Source organism: Ptychodera flava, chromosome 3 (genome assembly GCF_041260155.1).
Source record: "Ptychodera flava strain L36383 chromosome 3, AS_Pfla_20210202, whole genome shotgun sequence".
NCBI classification, from domain to species: domain Eukaryota; kingdom Metazoa; phylum Hemichordata; class Enteropneusta; family Ptychoderidae; genus Ptychodera; species Ptychodera flava.
Window position 1 is genome coordinate 21,762,021 of NC_091930.1, and position 19,202 is coordinate 21,781,222.

At 38.7% G+C, this 19,202-nt stretch overlaps 2 protein-coding genes across 3 annotated transcripts; both read right to left on the minus strand.

Moving 5' to 3' along the window:
• Positions 1-2,948: 2,948 nt before the first annotated feature.
• On the minus strand, positions 2,949-5,350 carry LOC139125443 (lens fiber membrane intrinsic protein-like). Of its 2 annotated transcripts, XR_011550225.1 has the most exons (4): positions 5,087-5,350; positions 4,634-4,774; positions 3,135-4,269; positions 2,960-3,101 (listed from the first exon to the last, which is right to left on the minus strand). XR_011550225.1 is itself a non-coding variant. In XM_070691528.1 (3 exons), exons 1-3 carry the CDS (start codon positions 5,346-5,348, stop codon positions 4,073-4,075), a joined length of 600 nt encoding a protein of 199 aa, XP_070547629.1. In that variant the 5' UTR covers positions 5,349-5,350; the 3' UTR covers positions 2,949-4,072. The 2 variants fall into 2 exon arrangements, 1 of the variants encoding a protein (XP_070547629.1); XM_070691528.1 differs by having other exon boundaries at positions 2,949-4,269.
• Positions 5,351-9,503: 4,153 nt separating this feature from the next.
• On the minus strand, positions 9,504-10,136 carry LOC139128325 (uncharacterized). Its single transcript, XM_070694124.1, has one exon. It carries the CDS (start codon positions 10,134-10,136, stop codon positions 9,504-9,506), a length of 633 nt encoding a protein of 210 aa, XP_070550225.1.
• Between the last annotated feature and the right edge of the window lie 9,066 nt (positions 10,137-19,202).

Below are 19,202 nucleotides of genomic sequence, written 5' to 3' on the forward strand. Positions count from 1 at the left end.
AACGACGGTTGGCAATTCCACTTCAACGATTGTGTTGGAGACAAGGTAATTACACAAGCAAAGGCTTATATATCTTTACCCATACGTGACCTCACATATCGAGATATATATAGTCGATTTACTGCTGCGAGAAAAGTCTCTTTACTGCTCTGATCTCTCTGGCCCATCTCTTTATATGTGTATGTACTTGTCCCCCCCTCTCTCTCTCTCTCTCTCTCTCTCTCTCTCTCTCTCTCTCTCTCTCTCTCTCTCTCTCTCTCTCTCTCTCTCTCTCTCTCTCTCTCTCTCCGCATCTGGGAAAGACTGATTCAATCTTATTTGCTTCCAATCATAATCGGAAGACGAACTCTAAACCAAGAGTCGTTCTTGACGAAACAAAAGTGTCTGAGAAAACTTCAGTGAAATATTTGGCAGCAGATATTGATCAATCGCTCAAAAGAGAGTCAATGGCAAATAATATCCTCGCGGAATGATACTCCATGTAGTATTCATAAATCAAGTCATTGCTTACAGGCTTTCAAAAATAATGTTCAAATTTTGTCTGTAATCGAAACTTGGAGGTTGAAGGTGTTCTTTTTCAAGTTGCAATGTGTGTTTTCATGCTTGTATTTTTTTGATGTTCTGATGTTTTGTATTTTCTGCTAGTTTAGGCGGGAGGACAACGTGTCTTATTATCTATATGAGGACCATTATGGAAATAAGTTGCTCGTGCAATCCTCGGCAAGTTTTTCAGTGATATTTTTAAATGTTGTTTTCAGTAGGGTCTTTTTTCCAAGTTTTGTTTCCTCTTTTTTACTGAATAATTTGAAGAATAATCAAATCAAAACAATTTTATAGGGTGTATACGTAGACATAAATGGGCCGCAAAATTCCAACTTCCCACTGAAAATACACGAAAGAGGTGTGCACTATATGTCTACAGTGAAACTAAGCCTGGTCCCGTCGCTTGGCTTTTCCCGGCAAGCATGCATGTACTTACTTGCTGGCCAAGGACTGGTGTACCTTGCAAACCGGCGCCCGCTAGTGTTAAAAGCGGCCTTGCCGCTTGTTGACATAACGTATCCGTTAGTAGATGATTAGAAAAGACCTCTGACTTACAAAACGATCTGTCTTTTACAAGAAGTAACCTTGATTGCAGATGATAGTTCTCAAAACTTGAGGAACGAAGTTTTCTTGTCTTGGTATGACCTGAGAAGGGTATGTGCATGCAAAATGACCAGGCAATTTGCCTGACACCGACATACCAACACTCATTACTACACGGTACAGTGTTCCGTCACGGGCCATGTCTCCGTGTTCCGTGCATGCATGGTTTTCAGTCCCATAATCAAGTTGCATTTGTCGATTTAAAAAAAAAAAAAAACAAAAAAAAAAACAAGAGTCACAAAGTTACCACATTGAACATTCTGGAAATAGAACTTCCGTAATCAGCGCAATAAAGAATAATAGCTTGCAATTCAATAGTTGCAACATCCCACTTCCACAAATTAAATTGGTCTTTCTGTTCATCATACATATTTATAAGCCTGGCGTCGTTTACCCCGCACAATGTTCACAATTCTGCTGTGGGCCACCGCTTTCATCCCAGGGAGCATTCGTTTTTTTTACGGGGGGGGGGGTGTCGATGGAACTTGAGCGATAAATGAAATGTAAAAAGCGACCCCTCAAATCTGATTTCTAAAATTTGACCCCTCAAAAATTCATCAATTTTAAATTGTGACCCCCCAAAAAATCATCAGATTTGATTCATAAACCCTTCGCACCCTGTGGCCCTGGGGTGGAAAATTGGGATCTTCAAAAGTGTTTGCAAGAAAAAGAGTGATCCACCCCAAATTTCATGCACAAAAAACTTCGACCCTCCCCAGGATGTCACAATCCGTATAAATAATTTCCCATTTGACCTTTAAACTTTCAAAGAATCCTTTTTGAACTTTACAAATATTCACTTGGGTGAAATTTCAATATCATATTTGTTTTTCAGGTCTGCTTTTTCAAACATAATATTCTCATCACGTACTTTGATACCAATTGTTAAACTTTTTTTAAAGCACAGATTTAGCTAGATTTGTATTATAAAAACATATCCAAAGTTTCCTCACAGACTACAATGTATAGAGAAACAACATTTTTTGTGACATTCCAAATTCGATTTTCTTGTACACACATGAACTTGTAATCGCCCTAGCGTAATCAAGTGTACCAATATCAATAATCAACCGTATAGAAATTTATAGATTACCTATTTTTGTATTGGAAAAAAATACTCATATACTTTTCCTTATAGACTACCATGTATAGTGAATCAACATTTCGGTGAAATTCCAAAATCCAATTTCTTGCACAAATATCCACTTGTAACCAGCCTAGTCTAATCAAGTACATTAATATCCATAATCAAGCGTACATAAATACACAGATTTAGCTAGTTTTGTATTGGAAAAAAATATTCATAGTTTCCTCAAAGACTACTCATAGATTATGTGTGGAGGATCAAGCAAGATTTCGGTGAATTTCAAAAGTCAATTTCTTTCCATGACTCCGTACAAATCATCGTAAAATTTGACCCCCTCCAATCATTGATTGTAAAATATGAACCCCCCCCCCCAAAAAAAAAAAAAGATTTCGTAAAAGTCAACCCCCTAACCGACCCTCCTCCCTATAAAAAACGAATGCTCCCCTACCCAACAGCCTATCGACTACTATCGGTACAGTCTGCTGAAGTTTATTTCTCCAATTTACTCTGCTTTGATATTTAAATGCCCACAGACTTAGAACAAGTTTAAGGAAGACTTAGAGAGGTCATGTTCGTGTCATGTTCGGGTACGTTTCGGATACAAACAAAGTAAGATACAAGGGCCTAAGAAGGTCAAATTTTCATGCAGGTCATATAGGCAAGTTTAGTTCTTCTTTGGTAAGCCAGTAAAGAAAATATACGAGCAGACGATGTCAAAGCTTTTGAAATGTTTTATTCGTACTGACCACAATAAATGTACATTACAATACTCTGATTTTTTTTTTGCGGGCTTCGAGCTCATAACTTTCGTGAGGGACTAAGGTCATTTTAAGAACTCGATGAAACACTCATTTTATGCACTATTGAACTTTAACGTAAACGTCCTAGAAATTGTGAAAACCTGTGTCAACATGCTGATATTTAAATTGTTCGCAGTGAAAGTGTACCACAACCCTTCCTATAAGGTGGAATGGCCCAAATTAATTGCAACAGCGGAATGATATCAACAAGTTACGAGGTTGCCATCACTCCTTAGCAACCAATTTACTACGAGTACAGCCAGAAGCAAGCAAGGTCGATTTCTGTCCATTTCGTCGCTATTTTCGAAACGATGCTAGGAAAGCAGTCGTAAGCAAAGTATGCATACACGATAAAGGAATTATTACACGAACTCTGGTCGATATCGGGTTGTATTCGCGTGAGGTGTCGCCACTCCAATCTTTCATTTTCGAGGCATGATATACCTTTGAACTATCTACGACGAAGAAAGATGACTCACAGTGAGCAAACTATCCACAATTGAATATATTACATTCTTTCGATTTCATATGACCACGTTAAAGTTTAAGGTAGTTTGCGCCTCGAAAGTAAAAGTCTAAAACTTCAACCATTCTGACACAAAATTCAGAATACAAGTAGGCGTCATGGAGCGAAGTTTGGTGTTAGAGAAACAAATTACCTAACATTTAACGATATTTGAAATTCAAAATGACTAAAATTCCTGTGTCAAAACGACTCTACGGGGGAAAATGTAAGTTTCGATTTTGGACAAAGTAACGAGAGGATGAAAATATTTCTTACTCCAGGAGCTTCGAAATGAGCACCAATACTAACTGATAGATCAAAAAAAAATTGCAAATATTTGAATGTCCGAATATCCGTCCCCGAAACGCATTCCACTCTAACTCAAACGATAAAGTCGGTCTTGCAAGAACATCGCATACTTCCTTACCAAAGGCGGAAATAGATTGTAATTGCATATCTGCAAGGGGTAAACTAGGTGCCTTAATTGGCAGAGGAAGATGGGCAAAACGTTCTTTGATTAGCTGTGACGCAACACTAAGGAAGAGCTGCATAACGATCTTGATTGCCATAGTACGCCTGGTAGACGATGAGCAGTCCGCTAACCTTGGCAAGGGCGACCGACACCCAGCCAACAATAATGGAGTAGCCGAATGCAAAATCCCCACCTGCTTGTTGTACCTCTTCGGTATAGCCTACGGCGAACCAGGTTGTTCCAACCAGAACGAGTAAACCTGTGGAGGGGACGGAAATGATTTTACTGCTTCCGGTCTTGGTTTTAGATTATTTTCTTTTTGAGATTGACGTAAGTTTCCTTGCAAATCACATCTAGTTAAAAAAATCAAACATTTCATATTATAACATTTATCAACTTGAGTCGGCGGCTAACCCTGCCAGAAACCGTGCGTTTGAACGAGGTAGCCCATTGTTGATGAAAATGCAGAAGTACTGCAGTTTGAAAGGAAGGTCACATGACCCTTAATCAAGATATATTTAAACCTCGACATGTCTGTATAGACTGGTAGACTTTCCGCTGTCAAAATGAACGAATTTCTTAGCTCAAAGCATTTGATAGAAAACATTTTGATTGAAGCCCACCTGTGCTGACGTACATTATCCCGACAGCTACCATGCGTAATTTGGTTCTCTCTGCAATGAACATCAGCACGCTGCAAACCAAGGCGATGAAAGCCAAGATACAGGCTGACACCATACATGCTCGTGCACCATACACGAAAGCTGGAAAGCATGGAAAATATCAAGTGATAATAAAAGCACGTTTACTCTCTTCACGAAAACACGGCATATTTTAATGTAAACTGCTATGGAACCCATCATTTGTTTGTACGAGCCAATAAATGTACTTCCTCATTGTTTATGCCGCAATGTAGATTACAAATTCTATTTAGTTCAGAGAAGACTTTATTTTCACTATTTATGAACATTTATAATCGAATCTCTTGCTACCACCCATTATCTTATCGATGTTTTATTCTTCAGGGTGATCGTCTACCTAAGATCGTTTAATTGTAGTAGCGAGAGTAGACTTACCTCTCAGATCACCGACCAATAAACCCTCGCACTCCTTCTCACCATAACGGTAGACACAGATACGCCACAGACCTGTTGAAAATGTTGTCCCTCCTATCGGCCCCAATATTGTCCAAAAATCAGTCTCTGTACTTACAGCAATAAGGACGTAAGCAACAACGAATAACGACACTCCAATCACAACTTTTGCTCCAGCCATTTTAATACGCGAAATCGTCTGGACCTGCAACAACAAAGTTGCAAAGTCAGCGGGACTACCCATCCTGTCCTACGCATGCGCTAATTTTACCTCTCACTGTCAGGGCCGACATTAGTTGTGGAAGGCATTCGCCGGGGGGGGGGTTCCTCGCACGCTCGGCCCTTCTGCCATGCAACCTTGGTCCACAACAGCCGTGCTAGGGCCGTAAATATTATTACTTAACCTTTTTGTTGGCTCATCAACACGACTTTCAACCGTTCATTGTATCGATCGGCCTGAGTGCTGCATGCTTGGTATCGAGAATGCGCTTATTGTATCGGAGATGCGTTTTATCAAAATGAAGGAATGGGGTAAGATTTCTAATGGATGTAAACCGTATGAGGTTTCAAAAAGTATGTTTTATCTTTGCTGAATGTATGGCAAAAAAAAAACCAAAGATTGTGGTAAACATTGCCAACATATCTTAAATGGGTTACTCGATCCATTATAGTAATAGTAATAGTAATAATTTATTGCAGTACAAGGCCTCGGCCCATCGTACAATTCAATGAAATAAGTATACAAAAGAAGGAAGATGGTCAGTGACAAACATATCACTAAACAAATTAACAAAAATACAAATGTTGACAAATAAACATAAATACAATACAATCATGATGAAATAGTTTACAATCACATTTGAATTAAATCTGTTACACTTTCGTCTCGTCTTTTAAATGCTTTTCTCAGGAAAGTGGCAAACTGTTGGATCTCATTAATATTCTGCGAAGATAAAATACGAATAAGATTTTCATCTGATGGAAATGTTGTCAGTAATGTGGATATATACCTTGTTCTTATATCACTATAAAGTGGGCAAATAAAAACAAAGTGAAATTCATTTTCTACAAGTTCAACGTCATTTACAATCTTACAATGCATACAAATTCTTTGTTGAAGTGGCAATTTTAGGTGTCGTCCCCTTTCAACATTCAGTCTATGACTACAACAACGAAAATTTGAAAAAATAATCTTATTAATACCGTTGAGATGACTCAGATACTTTTCCGGCTCGAGCAGCGATTTAAATTTACAGTACAGACTTAATTTAGGTGACTCTGTTATATTATCATGCCATTCTTGCCGGAAACAATCTTTTATTCTTTGTGAAAAAATATGTGAAAAATTGTTTTTATCCCCAACTTGCTGTTCTATCCAGACCACCCCAAAACCATACTTAAAAAGAATATTTTTGATGTGGGTGGCCCAAGTGGTTCTACCTGCGTCATCCAGTTTTTTTAACATACTATAGCAAGCCTTTGGTAGTCTATTGTCACTCATTTCAAGAAGTTTTATCCAGTACATAATACATCTTTTATAATAAATACAGCATAATGGCAATCTTCCACATTCTCCAAGGACAGCATAATTACTAGCATTGCTATTAACACCTAGTAGATATCTACAAAATCTCAGCTGAATACGCTCTAACTCATCAGAATATTCATAACCCCATATTTCGCTTCCATAGCAGATAGCAGGTACAATTACAGAATCAAATAGTTTAAAAGCACTTGAGATAGAAAGCCCACCTAATTTTTTGATAACAGATTGAATAGAAAAGAGGCCCTTCAAACCCTTAAGTGCTAGATTTTTCTTCGCTGGAGACCAAGACAAACGCGAAGAGAATAAAAGACCAAGGTAGTTATAGTATTTGGCTATTTCCACCTTCTTTCCTCCGAAAACCCACTTTCATAGCTTCTTAAGTATCCCCCATTACGAAAAACCGTTACTTTAGACTTGGAGAGATTTACTTCCATGGCCCATTGATGACAAAACGTCTTAAGTTGGTTGATTTTACGTTGCAATCGAATTGGCAAATCGGCTGAATCGGCTACGTCATCTGCATACATTAGGAGGTCGACAGATGGAAAACGCTCATTTACATAAATACCATCGGACTCTCTACCCAAATAGTTTGACAGTTCGTTTATGAAGAGTGAAAATAAAAAGGGACTTAACATACACCCTTGTCTGGTGCCAATGCCACAATCAAAGTAATCTGTAAGACCAGAGGAACATTTTATACAGGATTTGTTTTGAGAGTACATCGAACGCAGCACTTTTAAAATTTCACCATGTATCCCGTATGAAATAAGTCTATGCCATAGTAGATCATGATTTACCCTGTCGAAGGCTTTTGAAAAATCAATGAAAATAACATAGAAGCGACCACCTTTTACAGAAATGTATTTCTGCACAAAAGATTGTAAATTAAATATCTGATCTATGGTGGAGTACCCTTTTATGAAACCAACTTTGGATTCGACTATAATTTTGTTATCAGATGCCCACTTCACCAATCTGGAATTTAATATTTTAGTAAAAAATTTACTGCACACAGATAATAATGATATGCCTCTGTAATTGTTTACATCATTGGTCGAACCCTTTTTATGAAGTGGACAGATAATACCTTTGCTCCATTCAGTAGGGTAGACACCTGAACTGAGGATTAAATTAAAAAGTTTACAGAGATAAGGAGCAATAATTTCGACATCGTGTTTAAAAAAAACTCAGCTGTGAAACCATCGGGACTGGGGGATTTATTTGGAAAACTTCTGATGGCTTCTTTGACCTCTATAATTGAAATTGTACTGTTAACTGATGTTAGGGCATTTACTTCACATAAACTGCAGTAGTTGTCAACATGTATGTTCAGACATCTTTGGATGTTATCCATGAACTCGGCATCCTGTTCAATACCTCCCCCATCGTGCAGTAAATTGTTGAAATAATCAAACCATTTTGTTGGTAATATTTTAGAATGAGATCCTCCAGATTTACCCCGTAGCTGTTTTACAACATTCCAAAAAGACTTAGAGTCATTACATAAATCTAACAATTTTTTTCTGCTGATCTTGGTAGGAATTTAATTTGGCTTTACACAGCATTTTATAATCATTCCTAATTAATTTATAGTTTGCCAGATCTTGATCATTATTGGAAACACGAAATTTCTGTAGAGCTGCAAATTTTTGTTTCCTCAAAACTGTACATTGTTCATCCCACCAAGGTTCATTGGGAGTTGTTCTGTATTTGGTATTAGTCCCACCAACAGTAGTTTTCATATCTTTGCAAGCTATTGAAATAATGTCATTAAGAGTGTACAACGCTCCATTTACATTTCTCTTTTTTTATCTCAGAAATGAAATTACTAAAAAGTACAAGACTACTATCATCCTGCAAGTTCATAAACACATCATTAGCCAAGTCTGGTTTCCATGAGTATTTGATATAAGGTACAACATTTATCCCATTTTCCGCAATCGTTTCAATATTGAAATTCTGATCAAATGTCAACTTACACTGTACGGGAAAGTGATCAGAAAAATCGGATGTGTCTACAGAGAAATTGTCAATATAATCGAACAATGTACTTAATGCAATAATAAAGTCTACAACACTCGACCCTTGGTTCGCAGTACAAGTGAATTCACTATGTTTGTCGTCAATAAAACGACCATTTAACAAATGTATACCAAATTTACCACAGCATTCAATTAAGGTTCTTCCAAAACTGTTTACATTTTCATCCTTTGAACACCTTACCTTATTAAAATAATCAATATCATAGTCGAACAAACCGAAAGTATTTACATCAGAGTCACTGGTTACATAATCTTCAAGGTGTCCAACACGGGCATTAAAATCACCCGCTATGATTACATTTTGATCATTATACTTCGAAAGAATTTCGTCCAGACACTTTTCTAATCTAATAATCCCGTTTGGTTCGCCATTTTTATAAATTGACGATCCCTCTGGTGAAATGTATACAAACCCAACAATGATGTCGCTCGTCAAACAGAACGCTTCTTTTGACAGGCTTAAAAATACTGTGTCATCAGCACTGTGAATTTTCTTGACATGTGGGAGCAGATTTGACCTAACAAAAACGCTTACACCACCAGAGAATTTACCTACATTCAAATGGCGACGTCGGAATGTTGAGAAAGTAACATGATCAGAGAGAAATGAGTCAAATTCTGAAGCAGACCTAGCAAACGTTTCACACACTCCAACAATATCAAACATAGACAAATAATTTTTTACGGTAAAATTATGTGCATATTTCTTGAGACCGTTCGCATTCCAAGAAGCTAAAGATAAACTAACTTTCTTTGTAACTTTGTGTTCTTCCAGTCGTTGTCTTTGTGTACGGACCTGGCCGAGTTCCTATAGTTTGACGATATTCTGAGTAACTTCATCAAACTTATAACGCACACCATCTATCAGCAATGTATCATATATTAGTGTTGCTCGTTTGCCGTCATCTAGCGCTTTCCGCATATAAGGGGCAAGCTTCCGACGTGTAGCTCTGATGGCGGGTGAGAAATCCTCTTTCACTTTAAAGGTGGAGTCTCTAAGCATTGTTCTGCCTTTTTGTAGTATAGACGATCGTACCTGGTAAGACAGGAAATTAACGATGACGCGTCTAGGGCTGTTACCAGCAAATCGGTCGGGTAGCCGGTGGGCTCTTTCTATTGGCACTGCAGATTCGTCAAATGCGTTCTCAATGTCAAGCTCATTCTTTAGCATATTCCGCACCTTTTCCTGACACTCTTCCCACGTTTCTCTGCCATTTACATTTTCTGGTATACCTTGAAAAATAAGATTGTTCCGACCGCTATGCCCTCTAAGTTTATCGCAGCTCAATTCCACGCGGTCGAATCTTTGTCGTAGTATTTTATTTTCCTCAGCAAGTTTCTGGTAATTTTCTTTGAGTGTAGATACAGAGCCATTCATACTAGCAAGGTCCTTTCTTACTTCATTCAGCTCAGTTTTTATATCACGCTTGAGAGTTTTCATATCTTTCTGAATGTCTACTAAAATGTTCATTATTTGGCTTTCTTGTGATGACGTACCTGAAGTATGGGAAGGACTTGAAGGTGCACTGCTGGTCGTAGGTGGGATAATTGAACCGGTTTTAGAAAGAGTTGATTGAAACCTGGTTTCGGGTCCCGGTTCGATTCGATATCGCCGCTCAGCTGTAATATACGGGCAACGTGTGGCGCCGCCATCTCTCCCGGCTCGACTGAAGTCACTGCAAAGTTAATAAATTGACAGTTGAAAGTGTTCAGGTTAATGCCAAAGCAAACATTAGTCAATTCATCTAGCATGTCAGTCTTTCCATTGGCTACCATGCGGTCTTGAATGGTTCGCAGCGTTGTGACTGCCACGTTGGTAGCTAAAAGCACATAGCTCAGAACAATGAATGAGACAGCACGCACACCTGTAGAACATTTCATTACCGTCGGTCCATGTCGTGTTCGGCGTGTACAACGCTAGTGTGACACCTCGCCAACTTTTTGGTTGCGAAAAGCAGCCTATAATCGCTCTCCATGCAATAATTCCGATACCCATAGTTCGAAATCAATTTATACCGCAAATCTCAGTGATTTGAAATTAAACTAGGTGAAATTAACTGAAAAAATAGCAACTTTCGACGAGACGATGTTGCTGAACGTCCTCTCCGAATCGAGTCACGTGATCCATTATGTTTCAATTGCGTAGCCAACTTTGGGCAACTTTCGATCGGGGTTGGGGGATGGGGGTTGGTCGAGGGTGGGCTAACAATTTGAGTTAAATGCAAAATGTTGGGTGTGCCTCCCAGGCGGTAATCAGTTGGAATCAAACAAAAGCTAATGGCCAAACATTCACACTGGTATGCATTACAGCAAAGTTTTTCTTCCTTTTTTTGCACTCGTCCGTGTCATTTTATAAACACTTCAGTGAGCACCTATAATGTTAATGAATATTTTTCAGAAGTGAAAATCAGAACTTGCATTGTTTGTTCCAGTAGGAAGAATTTTAAATTGCAGCGAATTTAAACGATTTAAAACTATCGAAAGTCGATGGGTTTCAAAGGCTGCGTTCACAAATACTGGTGAGAGGGGTTAGAGGGATTCAGGGGGATTTGAAAATTCGGGTGGTAGCTGAGGGGGACTTGAATGTTTTTCTCTGCATATAAAAAGGGGGACCTGAAAATATTTTGGTTCTTTATTATTTTTACAATTTTCAGATTCCATACGGTTCTAAAGGTAACGCAATGATAAATGAATAGCATTTTATGCCAGTCAATATTACTATTTTAATAGTAATATTTAAACAAAATTATTTTACGACTTTTGAAAAAATCTCAAAATGTATGATGTCATCGAATCGTCACAAGAAAAATAACAATGACAAAGTGTAGCCAGGAATTCACAATTGCATCCTCTCTCGTGATCGTCATTTTGGAAGCTCTTCAGTTGATTTCCTTGACCTGACCAGAGTAGTCTCAAGTCGGCCTTGACTTTGAAATTCAAAAAAGTCAACTGATACATTTAAAATGAATTAATTTAAGAACCTTGCCTTAGTAATATAGCTTTACAAACTGCTGACAACATTCCTGTGACCACTACAGAATATTTATATGTGCGTCAAAAAATTTAGTGTCGAACATCTTCCAGCAGAACTGCGCAATACATGTTTGTTTTCCATGCGCGTACATCCCTTGAGAAATCCCACTTTCCACCCCGATGTCTACCTCGATATCTCCATGAACTTGGAAACGTTAACACTCTGTTAAAAACAAAACATGTTGCAAACAAAACTTTTAGCGTTGACAGAACTTGAAGTGTTTTTATTCGATTATTCACGTGCTTTGTGTTCTTGTGGAACCGTTTTCCACTTGTACCATGTATGTTGGTATTTTTATATTATTTTTTCAACTTTTAACTTTTTTTCAACCGTGGTGATCGAATTCGTAGGCGTAACCCTTGCCAACGGACCTGCAGCTACTTGGCTACTGCTGTGAGAACTGAGGACAGAGTATACGTATCCATTTCGAAAACTATCATTTGACACACATTTATCGTTCTCCTGGGGTATAATGAAAGTTTGTCGATCAACATGACGATGTGTGTTTGTTTCTTGGCAATCACAGTTACATGGCAGTCAAATTCCTACAGTTATTGGGAATTATATTATATCATGCTACCATATGCCATTCTGATTGGACGAGACCTCATTCCACCGATGCTAAAATACTCTTTTAGCATATGATAGTCCGCAGGATCAAATACGCAGATCAGTATATGTTGTACTTTAGTACATTCGTTATATTTTCAAGGTCCCAAATTAAAATGCCTAATTGATATGAAAAGTTTGTCTTCAAAATTTTAGTTAGAACATAGCTCGGTCAAAAACCAAACCGTAGAGTCGTAACCCATTGAATTTCTATGATATCCCATCTGTTTATAACCAGCCAAGACCAGTTAACAGCTTTTAATTGATCATAATACGAACAGAATCACTTGCAGAAATGCTAGTAGAACTACTTGTATTCATGTACCCACACATTTTACTTTATTTATTTATTTATTTATTTATTATTTATTTATTTATTTATTTATTTATTTATTTGTTTATTTATTTATTTATTTATTTATTTATTTATTTACTTACTTATTTATTTATTGAGCAGCCGAATCGCTGGTAAAGGTACCACTATGGCGTTTTCAGGGCCCGTGTGTGTTTCATGGAACACGTACTATTATAGCATTTAAAGTGCGACAAGTTCCGGAGTAGGCACCCTGACGTAGATGTAGTGTAATCAGACATGCGTCATCCGAAATCGCTAACTGCACTTCGATAGCTTCAGAGGGTTGACGATTTTTTTATATTTTTCTTTCTCTTCTTTTTAGATAAATGACTAATTTTTCAGAGAAGTTGCATTGTAATCACGTTGTTGGAATAAATTTATCTTTTTCCAAAAAGAGGCTTGTAGGACTCCTAATTGTTACAGTATCGAATGCACTCGTTACATTAAGATAGAACACGCCTCGGGGACAGATATTCGGACTCTCAAACTTTGAAATCTTTTCTGATCTACCGCTTGTTGGGGCTCATTATAAGGCTCGTTTTGAAAATCGAAAATTTATCTTCCTTCATTGAGTTAACCCAGGGACAGAGATGGCGGCCATTTTAAAAATGCAAATATCGGTAAATCTTGGGTAATTTGTCTCTCTAGTACCAAAATCTGTACGGGTACACCCTTATTTTTATTCTTGATTTTGAAAGAGTGTGGTTGAATCATTCATTTTGAGGAAAGTTTGAGCTGGTAGTTTAAATCTTTCATTTTAAGGCGCATACCACCTTAATACAACATATGGTCCTAAGTTTGGAGGGCACCTCGCTACGACGGTGTTGACGAAAATCTCTCAACGATGTGGCTTCTTTAGCGTTGACACATTTTATGTAAACAGTCGATAAAGCTGAACTGTATACCAACCATAGTTTGTTCAGTGATAAGCTGACATCGGACGATCATCAGGCAGGCTACAGCACGCGTGGCTGACAGCTAGAGACCAGGATACATCAAAACCAACATATTTAATCGCTCTCTTAGGGTTTAAATATTTCTTATCAGTTAAAACTTTACAGTTAAGATTTAAGTTTAGGTACACTGCTAAAGGGACATTATTTGTATCTTTGACTTTTTTTCATTTTTCGATGACTGAAATCCCGGTCAAATCAATGGGAGACCTAAATTGTGACAGTGGACGGCTTCAAGGATATGTAAAACCACCTTCTTGTTCTTTACGGCAAGGTTTAATGTTGGTAAGGGCGTCTGCGCGATTGAATCGCCAATGACCAATATTACTACGCATACGTCGATCGACCATCAAAGTACAGCTGGAACGTGAAAGGCCTGTGACCTACATACTAACTTCAGCACAACGGATATTGAGGAGCACACGGCGCATAAACAAATGCACGTATCACAAACTACTGTCAAATAGTGAAAGTAAGCAGGGCATTAGCTTGTTAGTTTGATTTTAGTATGGATGACAAGGACTGTGAAACAAATAAAACCATAGACACAATTGGGTCAATGGTAAAACTAAAACGATGTCAGATTGCTGTGGTATGGAAATCCGGTCACGACATGCGACATGCGACCTGCGACTTCAAAACTGCGACCTGCGTCCTGCGTGTTTGTCAATCTGCAACCTGCGACTTCTGGGTGCGCTGGCCTAGCTGCCACCTGCGAGATTGAAACTGCGACCTGCGAGATCACGACCTGATCCATGATTTTAAGTATTTTGTGTTTATTGAGAGTATGAAAAGCAGTCACAAGTAATATTAGTGATAGGTGGTGTCATTTATGAAAGAGATGAACTTCGATGACACAGCTGTGTTGGCCTACGTGTTGTTCGGTTGCTTCAAAGTCCGGTTTCAAAGGGACAATGCTCAACTGATCACCGATTTTCATGAATAAAATTTGTTTTGATAGGCCTACTTCAACAAGCATGTTATATATGTTGTTTCCTAAAGTGGTGGCTATTTCACAGATCGGAATGACCTAGTTTAGGCCGAAAGAAGCATTCTTTGATTGTTGTATACTTCGATTCGGTGACCATGCACCCAACCCAGCCCTAGACATTATTTATCTCGCAGTTTGTAAGTCGCAGAACGACTGTGGGCCTGCCTGCGAGATGTGACTGTGACTATGACGTACCTGCGACTCAATATAAAAGGAAAATGAGGGCAACTCCACACAGCTCTACCAAGTTTGTTTAATATTACGATATGGTGAATAAAAGGATCATTGCATTTATTTTGTGCGGAATAGGGCCTACATCCCTAGTTTCCATGGTCGTGTGATCTTGATCCCCGGTAAACTGGTTTGTTGATTGAGTGATTCGCCTTACATGTAACGGTGTTTCGGAACCAAAAATGGGGTCCCTTCATCAGTCGCTCTCTTGTTTTGTATCCCCTCTGCTTGGTTGTGTGATAGAGTCATCTTCGTTCCGGAAGAGGAGAGGCCAGATTCGTTATAACCATACTAGCATCTCTATTTGATGTACAATCGCTACTATCAAATTAATATGTGGGAAAACAAAACAATTCGAGCGACTGATGAAGGAACCGCACTCTGGTTCCGAAACACCGGTAAGACGAATCACTCTAACACATAACCGGTTCTTTTCCCGGGGACCCAGATCACATGACCAGGGTCCAAAAGCACTATCGATTCACCGGTGTGTCGCTATATTTTCTCCGTATCATTATAAAAACCACATTAAACCACATTGATCGATTCAATATACTGCATCACTATCAAAGGTAGAAAACGATGACATTGTGTAAAGTTGCTCTCATTTTCTTATATACGCATGTCGCAGTTATGAAGTCGCAGGTTACACCTATAGGTCTAAATGCCGAAGTCGCAGGTCGCATGTTTCAAACTCGCAGGACGCAGGTCGCAGTTTTGAAGTCGCAGGTCGCATGTCGCATGTCGTGACCGGACTGTGGTGATAGTGAAACAGGTACAGAGTAATGCATTCCTGTGCATTTGATTGTTAGCAAATCTTCGTCAACTTTTAAGATTTTTAGGGCATTTTCTTGCCATTACGTTGGTTCGTTTTACAAACACGACATGATCACTTGTTGAACCTGGAAACATCGCACTCGGACTGAACAGTGCACGGTGTGTGTAGCATCGGTGACATTGTGACACTGTGCCGGGCGAGTACTATCATTGATACTGCTCGCGATTGGAGTCACCTCTCGACACACAAGATCTGTTTGAATGTTGTTATTCTCTGTGCATCGTGTAATTATTTGTATCAGCTGAATCGCATTTCGAACCAAAAGTGAGTACATCGCAATGACAGTTGCCTAGACCCGATCGCTTACGGCCTCCGTGCCTCCGACCCACTCCCAAAAGTGGGCTTTACGTAAGTTTAGAAGCGCAGCTGAGCACATCGTGTACCTAAGCCCTGCGTACGGCCTCCACGCCGTATAACGCCGGGAACACACAGACCTGTACCCAGGGCTAATCGTGTACCCAGGCGAGGTGGGTGTGCTTGAAAACGAAACTCAATGCAAGTTTGGGATTAAAATGGCCGGGTTGTTTTTGGTGGAGAAACTGCACGCCGCAACCGAGGTGCGGCCAGCGGTTTGGCACAGCCCTGCCACGCAGAGTTAGCTTTCACCCAACAATGTACATGATGTACGTGTCAGTCGCCAAAGTACATTGCTTCAATTTCGCGATCACCTCGACAATAACGTGACTGTCTACTGAAGTTAAATATCCCTTCATTTTACTCTGTTTTCACATTTCTATGCCCAAAGGCTTTGGGCAAGTCTACATATGCATATGGAGGAACAAACGAGACCAAAAAAATCCGCAATTACAGGCCTTGTCGTCGGCTTCTTGCAGCTGGTAGGCATTTGAAATGCCCATTCTAAAATGTGCTCTGTAGCAGCAAAGAATGGTGTATCTAAGAGCAGGATTGGCCGTCAAGATCTCCATGACAAACTGACCGTCAAAATGTAACTGAGCAAACGGAATCGGTAATAGGGAATCCCGAAACTGCAATACTGCGCTTTCGACTGTCACTTCGTGTGGTTTATTTTTTTTTTACACGCGGATGCTTACAGCGGTCCTAGATAGCAGTTAGCAGTGTGGTCTGATCGCAGGTCAACCTGCCAACTCTGAGGTTAACAGTAGCCCACCATAAACCTCAGACCCAAGGTTTTTCTATACGGTGTACGCAAACGGGATGGAAGTTGTCTATGGTCGACCGTTTTTTAGACATCTTTCAGTAAGTCGAATAACATTATCAACTGCTTGTTTGCAACAATATGAGGTCAAAAGATACAAATAATGTCCCTTTAATACCACAGGCCTGACTTAATACGGTAGTTGTAAATCAGGGAGTTTTCAGCTATTGTGTGTGGGGATAGGGGTGGCAGAGGAATTTGAAGGAGATAACATCCAAAAGCATACCCTCAGGGAGGGCAACGTTTTGCATTTGCCTGTGGCAGACCTACATGTTTCACCATAGGGGTAGCCTATATGTGTCCGTCCCCAGGGGTGGTAGGTGTTTTGTTGTATTGCTAATAAAGGTTTATTCTACCAACCTTTGGTGTTTTGGTCTTGCACTGCCCTTTACTGAAAGATTCCGTCGCGTGTCCTACGACCCTTTCGCAGTGCGCCGGAGCGCCCGCACGCGACGGAATCTTTCAGTCTATGCCCTTGACAATCTTTCGTAAACGTTTTATCAGCATTCTGCATCTATTATCTGACCAGTTTGATTGCCTAATTCGCCAAAGCAAGCAAGGGAGTAATTTAGTCTATTATCTGATGAGTTTGAGTGCCTAATTTGCCAAAGCAAGCAAGGGTAAATTACCAATCTGTAAACGCTGTCACCAGATTATCTCCCGATTAACTTAGACAAAGTCAACAACGAGCGCACCGCCAAGGTATGCGCTCGTTGTTGACTTTGTTAGCAATACAACAAAACACTACCCATCCCTGGGGACGGACACATAGGCTACCCCCTATGGTTCCACATTCGCAATTTGCTGTTTTACTCTGTTGAGAAACTTTTCACAAGATTCCCAAATAGCTGTCCAGCAATACATGAATTTCATCTCATCAGTTTAATACACTGTGTTAACTATGGATCAATACATGATTTTTATCTCATCAGTTTAATTCACTATGTTAACTATGGATCAATACATGCACAAAAATAACAGCATACAAAGGACCAACTAAAGGTATTATTAACACCATTTTGATAAAAAAATGAGAATAAACCATACATATCTATTGAGTTTATTTTTATTTTTATTTTTATTTTATTAATAATGACTTCCACAGCCGAGGCCATTTATGGAAGACTGTTAGTAAAAATACAGATACAGAGTTAAAACATGAAGACAAGACGAACAAACTTTAACAAATACTGAGAAAACAATGTTTTAAAACATTTTTAAAACCATTTAAATTTACAGAAAAGGGATCAATGTCATTGTATTCGTTTAAAAGCAAATTAAATTGTCTCGGAATTCTACTAAAAAGAGAGTCACGAACACAATTAACTCTACCAAATGGCACATGAAACAAAGTAGTACGCCGAGTTGAAAACCTTGGTACATGAAGACTAAAAATGAAGCTAAAGCATTAACATTAAACTTTGCATTTATGCATTTGTATAAAAATATATGATCAAAAATAGTCCTCCTTGATTTTAATGACTGTAAATTGTAAATATTGCACAACGAGTCAATGTCATCACTGTAAAAACCAGTAATTCTTTTATGAAGAAATGTTAAAAATTTATGCTGTACTCTTTCAATTCTATCAGACTGGTGTTTACTTATACTGTTCCAAATAACAGAAGCATATTCAAGCTTAGACCTTACCAAGGTAAAGTACAATAATTTTAAAACGTGCTCACTGTTAATACAATGGCTATTCCTCATAATAAAACCGAGAGCTTTCTAGCACCTTGAATCATGTTATTTACATGGTCACAAAAAATAATCTTTGGTCAATAATAACACCGAGATCTCTCATGCTACTGACTCTACTCAATGCATGAGTGTCGAGTTTGTAAGGGAAAATATGAACATTTCTTTTCAATGAAACAGTAAGAACTTTACATTTAGTAGGATTAACATTCAATAACCAAGTGTCGGACCAGCTGATAATTCTATCGATATCAGATTGCTGCAATAAAGAGTCATTATCCAAATCAATGATACGATAAATCTTCATGTCATCGGCAAAAAGTAACGAATCTGACACAAGATTATCAGAGATGTCATTAATGAAAAGAATAAATAAAAGTGGACCAAGGTGAGAACCCTGAGGAACGCCCGAAAGGACGGGAGTCCACTCAGAAAAAACATTTTTCATAATCACTCTGTGTAGCCTGTTATCAAGATATGAATAAACCATTTCAGATAAGTGCCCTGGACACCAAAAGAAGTTAACTTATGAAGTAAAAGTTTATGTTTCACATGTTCTACTAAAATATGTGATTTCCATTGCACCATAAAAATTGGTTTCAAAAAGAAGAGACAGAAAGA

Coding starts and splice junctions, on each gene's coding strand:
- LOC139128325 (XM_070694124.1), bottom strand. CDS start 10,136: ATGAAAACTCTCAAGCGTGATATAAAAACTGAGCTGAATGAAGTAAGA.
- LOC139125443 (XM_070691528.1), bottom strand. CDS start 5,348: ATGGGTAGTCCCGCTGACTTTGCAACTTTGTTGTTGCAGGTCCAGACG. Junction 4,775..5,086: donor ATTGGTCGGTGATCTGAGAG/GTAAGTCTACTC, acceptor CATGCTTTCCAG/CTTTCGTGTATGGTGCACGA. Junction 4,270..4,633: donor GATAATGTACGTCAGCACAG/GTGGGCTTCAAT, acceptor TCCCCTCCACAG/GTTTACTCGTTCTGGTTGGA.